At 53.9% G+C, this 7,981-nt stretch overlaps 1 protein-coding gene across 1 annotated transcript; it reads left to right on the forward strand.

Moving 5' to 3' along the window:
- Positions 1-532: 532 nt before the first annotated feature.
- Positions 533-7,319, forward strand: LOC123830400 (C-C chemokine receptor type 1-like). Its single transcript, XM_045856572.1, has 2 exons — positions 533-763; positions 4,448-7,319. Exon 2 carries the CDS (start codon positions 4,515-4,517, stop codon positions 5,583-5,585), a length of 1,071 nt encoding a protein of 356 aa, XP_045712528.1. The 5' UTR covers positions 533-763; positions 4,448-4,514; the 3' UTR covers positions 5,586-7,319.
- Positions 7,320-7,981: the final 662 nt, after the last annotated feature.

Below are 7,981 nucleotides of genomic sequence, written 5' to 3' on the forward strand. Positions count from 1 at the left end.
CCTGTGACTCAAGTGAAGAGCTGGGATTGGAACGTGGCCCGTGGCGGCCCATTGCCAGGCTCCGTGCACCGGCCCTGGATTCCCTGCAGGCTGGAGGCCCCTCTCAATAAAACTGCTCTGTGGGTTTTGGGCAGGGAGCCTGGAGGGCAAGGACAGAGGAGGAGATGGGGGGTTTGGAGCTGTCAGAAGCCCAGGGCATAGAGGGCGCCAGAGAGAAGCTGCCTCTGCTCTCTGGCTTTTATCAGCCGGATCATTTTGAGGAACACAGGACCCAGGGTACTTGCAATCTTTAAAGGAAAGAAAAAAAGCCTGCTTACTGACCACAAGAGCTCCACGCCCTGCATTCGTCCCTCCCACCTCAATTCCCAGCCTGCAATTGCTCCACAAGTTCTCAGAATTGTGCTGGCACCCACCTTGCTCCACTGAGTTCCACCCTACCCCACTCTCCTGATCCCTTAAGACAGAGCTCCCCAGGGCAAAGTACAATCCAGTGACCAGAAAAAGTCCTTAGAGTGACCTTAGCCTCCAGCAACTGGCCGCTGGTGGGCATTGTGGCCGTGCATGGACACCCAACCACACAAGAGGAAGACTTCTGTCCCCTCCTAGTCATTCTGAACGACCAAGAACCCCAGAGTCCTGTCTCCATCACTACACAGGAAGCTGAGGACTTCCTCCTATTCTATTGAGACCTTGAACCTTGAAAACAAAGACTCTAAACGCTCCAGAAACAAAGACTCTGTGGACAAAGCTCCTTGACACCAGCGTAAGTGGCCCTTGTCTTTTCTGTCTTGTCGTCCTCCCTGGAGGGAATCTGGTGAGAGTACGTGCGTGCAGTGTGTCTGAGCAGCCCGCAGACGCTTCTGGAAGGCAATGAGCTGTGTAGCAACACTGAAAATGGGTGGATTTATGATACTGGGCACTCGGATGTAAACCAGGTTTTTATTTTTGCTCAAAAAGGGAAGCTTTCTTGAATGATGGGTTGTTAGTCACTAAGAAAGTCAGCCCAGCCCTGGCCAGTGTAGCTCGCTCGATTGGTTGGAGTTTTATCCCATAACAGGAAGGTTGTGGGTTGGATTCCTGGTCAGGGTACATTCCTGGGTTGCGAGTTTCATTCTTGATCCCCGGCCTGGGCATGTACAGTCCCTGGTCCAGGCTCATGTGGGAGGCAACCAATTGATTCTTTCTCGCAATGATGTTTCTCTCTCTGTAAAAGCCATGAATAAAATGGCCTTGCGTGAGGATAATTTTTTTTTAAAAGTAAGTTGGCCCAGTATTAAGGGACAAGAGGCACTTTCTGTAGAAGGCTATTCGAGAGGAATTTACTTGCCCAATTTTCCCCGTGTAAGTGAAAACCGTAGCTGGAATATGGAGTCAGTGCAGCAAGAGGGAGGCATGAACGAGGAAGGCCTTGGCGGATGTAAGGATGATCGGATACTGAACCCGCTTCTGAAGAAGACTAGGACCGAGGATCCTCAAGATCAGACTGCGGGCTGGGTTTGCAGGAGGTAGAATTCCACCCAGCCGAAGGCAGGGGGCTGGCCGGAGGACCTCTTGGGATGCATCTATTCTGTTCTAGCAGAGAGTCAGCAGAGCTGTGGTCCGAAGACAGAGGGGCACGGGGGCCCCATCAACTCGGGAGGGCCTCGGGTTTCCAGAGTTAGCAAGGCCCAGGAGTTTGCACAGCCTGCCACCGGGCTGCGTGCCACTCACCGGCCCTGCAGTCCCCACTGTGACCGGCCGGACAGCTCTTGGGCTACTCAGACTGGGGGCGGGGTTCGGGGGAAGCATTGATTGCTACTAAGAGCCCTAAAAAAGAGTCCTGATTTCTAGTCTTGCCGATTCCCATGCGTAGATACTCCCACGATGGTGGATTTCAGCTCCACGCCGAATGTGGAGCTGAGAAAACATGCACATGACTGGTTCTCATGAGCCCGGCTAGGCCAGCTCCTGCAGGCCAGCAGGCCTGGTGTCATTACCCTCACAGACCCTCTGCTCAGAGACTCCCAGGCTGGAGGATGTTGGCACAGGGAGGTTCCAGGCTCCAGGGCCAGAGCTGACCCCTGGGCAATGAATGAATGGCCTTGGGGCAGACTTTTGCAGCAGACTGTATACAGCGTGGCTGCCAGGTTGGATAGCAGCATGGTCCTCGGTTTCTCCTCCTGGGCCCCAGCCCAGCCCCTCTCCCTCTGGGGCAGCGTGTCCTGAGGTTGCTGCCTGGTGCCCAACAAGTTGGAAACACAGTGGATGCTGTTGAGGGTCGGGGGTATGGAGGGAACTCTCAGTTCAGAATGGCTTCTTATAACACTGACTCAGCGTGCCTTTACCATTGCCAAAATTCCGCCCAAAACTGGGCTTAGGGGGTCAGTCTTGCACTAGCAGCTCTTTGTGCTTCCAAGCTACTTGCTGCGTGCACTGTGAACCCACTGGGCCCGAACTGCTGGCTGGCCGGCTGATCTGCCAGCACCGCCAGTGACAGTGGAGATCAGGCATTGTCAACAGGGCTCGTTAGCAACTGCCAGTCCGGGTTTCTCCAGAAAGAGGGCTGATTACTCAACCGAGGGGCAAATCCAGAGAAGGAGGAGAGAGCCAGAGGAGTGGACTCGGCAGGAAATAACGCTGCCCCGGCTGAGGTGCCCAACACCCTGTGTGCGCTTCATTTCCAGTGGCCAGTGCACAGTGTAAATCTCTGGGCAGGAAACAGGCATTGAGCAGAGTGTAGAGGGAAGAGCACCAGAGGCTGCGGACTGAAGCTGGGAAGTGTGATATAGGGTCCACCTACGTTACTGGTTGGTGTTTAAGTCAAAGCACCTCAGACTGGTGGCAACATACTGAAAGTTTCAAAGCCCAGTTCACATGGGGAGGGGCTGTCGTGTCCATCACTGTCGAGCAGAATTCGCTTTCTGGATGAGCTACAGAGAGACCTGGTGCGGGCGCCTGGGGGGGGCGGGGTTCCTCAGCCAGGATAGGACGGGTGCCTGCAACATTCCTGGTGGCAACGGGCCTCCGGGAAATGTCCCCACAGGGAAGGCGTGCCCCAATAGTCCACTAATATTTCCTAAGGTCCTGGTGAGTCTCCTGGGGGGCTTGTCTCGTATTTCACCCTACAGTAGCCCTTCAAGGTAACCCTTCCTTTCCCACGTTACAGAGGGGGAACCGAGGCTCAGAGGCAGATGAACGTCCTCGAGTTCGCACAGCCATAGGTTCCCCGAGTCTCAGTGAGCGGTCAGCAGGGAGCGGGAGGGGGGCTAGAGACCAGGGCTTGGGGCACTTCCTGCAGGCGGGCTCTCCAGTGGCTCTCTTTTGTGTGTGTTTGTTTCAACATAATCTTGGGTAAAGACAGCTATTTAGGAGCTTACTTCAGCTTCCACCTTGATGTTGAGCAATGCCTCGTGGCTTGAAGCTGTTCTGAGCTCTTTCTCCCCCTTTCTTCTCACCAGGTCACCCCACTCCCCCCAGCCTGTGCTTTCCTGCAAATCCTCACGGCTCTCACAGGAGGCCTCCAGAGTTACTGTCAACCTGCCTGTGCCCCATCAGGGCCCTGCTGGTGTCCTCGGTGTCCTCAATTAAGGGACGGGGTTGGCTTCCTAGAATTTCACTATGGCCACACTATCGGGGTGTGGGTGGGATGGCTTGTGCCCTGTAGGACATCCGTGGCCCTGCCCACCAAACAACAGGAGCATCTCCTAGGCTTTGTGACAACCCAAAACCCACATATTTTATACCCATATCAAATACCCACATGTTTTATACCCACATCAAATACCCACATATTTTCACATGCCCCCAGCGCTCTGTGTCACCCTCGCTGAGAATCGTTTTAGCCTCCAAAGCCGTGAAAATCCATCAGTTCGTTTTCGACTCTCAGCCAGGACTATTTTCCATCCCATGTCCTTCTGTGGACTCCAGAGGAAGGGCAAGGTCGGTGCTACGCAGCTGCAGGCAGGAAAGCTGAGTGGTCTCAGGAGTGGGCAGGAGAGTGATGCGCGCCAGGATCCGGCTGCGGCTCTCATTCTCACCACGCGTGGGTCCTCACCACGCGTGGGTCCTCACCACGTCAGACTTCCGTGTCACCCCCTCTAAAATGGGCAGCAGTAACGGTGCCCTCCGGGGTTGGTTAGCACCAGGTCCGATTCCAAGTCCGCAGGAAGCATGAGGGAAGCATGGGTGATGGAGAATGTGGGCGAGGTCTCCCTTTGTCTGGGTTCTCTGTCCCCCAGACTTTTCCTTCACGACACTCAGTGACAAGTAGTCGAAGTCACAGTTTGCACACTCATTTGCTGGTTGGCCCCTCCACTCCCCGTTAAAGTATAGTTTCCATGAGGGCAGAGGGAAGACCAGGTTCCCTTGGTCATCCTTAGGTCCCAGGGCATGGCACACAGTAGGCACTCAGCAAACAGTTGTCAAATAGCTGAAGACGTATAATCGCTGCCTTGTCTTTGTTGTCCAGAGCCCACTGCCCTTAACAGCAAAGGGAATACAGAAACCATCTTCCTGGACCCGTGGGAGAAGCCAGGATGGAAAACACCACGGTCCCAAAGAACTATGATGGGACCACAGAAATTGACTATGGGGAGGGTGCAACCCCATGCAGTAAACAGGACTTGAGGGCTTTGGGGGCTCAGCTGCTGCCCCCATTGTACTCCCTGGTGTTTGTCGTTGGCCTGGTCGGCAACATCCTGGTGGTCCTGGTCCTCATGCAGTACAAGAGGCTCAAGAGCATGACCAGCGTCTACCTCCTGAACCTGGCCTTCTCTGACCTGCTCTTCCTCTTCACGCTGCCCTTCTGGATTGACTACAGCCTGAAGGATAACTGGGTGTTCGGCAACGGGATGTGCAAGTTGCTGTCGGGGTTTTATTATGTAGGCCTGTACAGCGAGATCTTTTTCATCATCCTGCTGACCATCGACAGGTACCTGGCCATCGTCCACGCCGTGTTTGCACTGCGGATCCGGACCGTCACCTTTGGCGTCATCACCAGCGGCATTGTCTGGGCCCTGGCCTTCCTGGCTGCCATCCCGGGCTTTTACTTTTCTAAGACGCAAGAGGAGTTCGGTCGTCGCACCTGCAGCCTTCACTTCCCTCAGGAACACCTGCAGCAGTGGAGGCAGTTCCAGGCCCTGAAGCTCAACATCGCGGGGCTGATTTTGCCCCTGGTGGTCATGGTCGTGTGCTACACGGGGATTATCAGGATCCTGCTCCGGCGGCCCAACGAGAAGAAGGCCAAGGCCGTCCGTCTGATTTTTGTCGTCATGCTCATCTTCTTTCTCTTTTGGACGCCCTTCAATCTGACTATATTTGTTTCTGCTTTCCAAAACACCATCTTGTCCAGTCAGTGTAAGCAGAGCAAACAGCTGGACGTGGCCATACAGGTGACGGAGATGATCGCCTACTCGCACTGCTGCATCAACCCCATCATCTACGTCTTCGTCGGCCAGAGGTTCCGCAAGTACCTGCGCCAGCTGTTCCACCGGCTCCTGTCCGTGCCCCTGGGGAAGTGGCAGCCCTTCCTCCGCACCGACAGGCTGGAGAGGGCCAGCTCCATGCCCCCCTCCACCGGGGAGCAGGAGCTCTCTAACGGGTTCTGACTCAGCCCCTGGCAAGAGTGGCCTGCCAGGCACGCTGACGGGGGAGGAGGCCGCTCAGATTCCGACCCCTGGCGCAGCGCGGAGCGGGCACCGCCCGGGGGTGAGGTGGTCTACACGAAATCACTTCCGTGGCTGGAGTCTTCTCCGTACACTTCTCCCTGGAGATGAATGAGTGAACTGGGACATTGGAGAAGACGGGACAAAGGGTGATGGGAAAGGTCTTTCACCCAAACAGGGTTGCAGGTTTGCGAAGGTCAACATTTGCAAACAAAGTCACTGAGCAACCCCCTCCTGTCTCCTCCCCCACCCCAGCCTCCTCCCCCACCACCGATGAACTTGGAAATAGTGATTTCTGCAGTTGACTCGGCCCACAGCCATGCCCCGGCATGATCCCTGATTGCAGGGTTTCGGCTCTTGGAAACCTTGAGGAACAAGGGACTCATGACCTTGAGACCTAATGGGAAATAGGAATAGGAAACTGCTGTTGCCCTGGAACTTCCCTTAGAGAAAATTCTTGTATTCACCAAAACCAAACCACGCAGGCAGCGGGCTAGACAAAGACCGTGCGTATAATGTGTGGTACTTCTGGCAACAGCCACAGAAGGAAGGGGATCGTCACTCCGATGACCGTGCCTTTCTTTCTGAGCATTTTCACAATCTCCCTTCCCTATCAGTCGGGCGATGCGGCAGGAAACAGCTTTATTGCCGACATGACCCAGGGGCCCAAGGACACGGGTTGATTTTCTTCCTCCGGGTCTCTGGTTCGATGGACCAGAGCTCTGCCCACCACCTCGCATCCATCCTCAGAAAACTGACCGGTGCGCCCGCTGATGGCATCTGAGGCTGGAACAGAGGAGCAGACCAGGCGGGTGGGCTGGGGACTCTGCCTTCATGTAGGAGGTGGAGAAGGCCCTTCCCCCAAAGAAACGTATTTCCCCTCAATGTCCCTAACACTTCACCTCCCAGCAAGGACCTCCTATTTCTCATGTCTCTGTTCCCTTGTTCCTCAGACTTAGATTTCCTTAAAACTCCATTTCCTAGTAGCAAAAACTATTTCTAAAAATGCTTAACACAAAGGGAACAAACCCAGACATCAAGATCACCCATAAGCCCCACTACCCAAAGGCAGCCACTGTATATGTTCGATGTGCTTTCTTTCAGCTTGTTTCTTCTCTTGGTGCATGTTGATGACTGTAACGAAGATGGACTTCTGTACTCCCCGGCTCCCTCTGGACTCCCTTCTGCCCTGGTTGTTTTTAAGTAGTAGGATGTTCGATCGCTTTTCCGGGGCAATACATTATTTCAAAGCTTTGTTTTTGGTGTCTGCGCTGAATTCCATGGCAGGAATGCACTTGAATGGACTCATGACGCCATTATCACTTGCACAAATCAATTCAATCACACATGGCGACTGAAGATCAGCTCCTGTCAAAGTAGACCCTGGGAGACACAGGTACAGGATTGGGGGGAGGGGGTGCTGGGAATGTTCTGGAAGAGCCCTGTGCTCAGTGAGGTGGACACACGCCAACAGAGCCCAGGTTGGGGGGTGCGGTGCTGTCGAGCCTATAGTGCCAGAACAGCCAACGGGAGAAAGGCCCTTGGGGACAGAAAGCACGCTAAGGGGCTGGGTGTCCTACCTAACAACACCACACCACCACTGGGCTGGCCTCTCTCCTTCTGGACACCAGTGTGCTCTTACCAAGCCACCCTCCTATTCAGGCGGGGACCTGCTATGTTTGCGTGTTATCTTTGCATGAAGAAGCTGGCATCACGAAGGTTTAGAAAACTTTTGTCTAGCGAGGAGGAGGTCACTCTGCACTGGGCTTATGCCTCCACATAGAAAATGGGGACAAACATAGGCTTTGGAAGCTAAGGTGCATGTCAGCTCTGCCCTGGCAGCCTGCCGGCCCCCTCTGCAGCGTGGAGAGGAGGCGGCTCAGTGGAACCAAAAAACACCGGTCCGTTACTTCAGCGCAATACAGCTGCATCAGAAACCAAAATCTGACCCACAACCATATCATGATAATGAATGTTTCAGGACATCCTCCAGTTCCACTTTTGAAATAGTGCTTTTTTTTCCTTGTTACGAAAGCAATGCATGTGCTTTGTAGGAAACTGGACACAGATAAAAAGCCCAAAGCAGTAAAGAGATGCGCCTGCATTCCCACTCCTCAAATCCAGCCTCTCTGAGATGTTAGTATTTCGGTGCATTGTCTTGTGGCACTGAGTGTTTAAAAATAAAATAAAGTAATTTTTTTTCTAATTGATGTGTGTTTTCAAACAGCTATACACAAAAACACTTCAGTTGTTTGGATCTAGCCACTTCGCAAGGGGAGCAGTCCAGTATTTGCTTTGGCCTCAGGGCACTGAGGAAAAAGCCCTGAAACAAGAGGGAA

The sequence above is a fragment of the Phyllostomus hastatus genome, unplaced genomic scaffold, assembly GCF_019186645.2.
Source record: "Phyllostomus hastatus isolate PE091 unplaced genomic scaffold, TTU_PhHast_1.1 phas_scaffold_129, whole genome shotgun sequence".
NCBI lineage: Eukaryota > Metazoa > Chordata > Mammalia > Chiroptera > Phyllostomidae > Phyllostomus > Phyllostomus hastatus.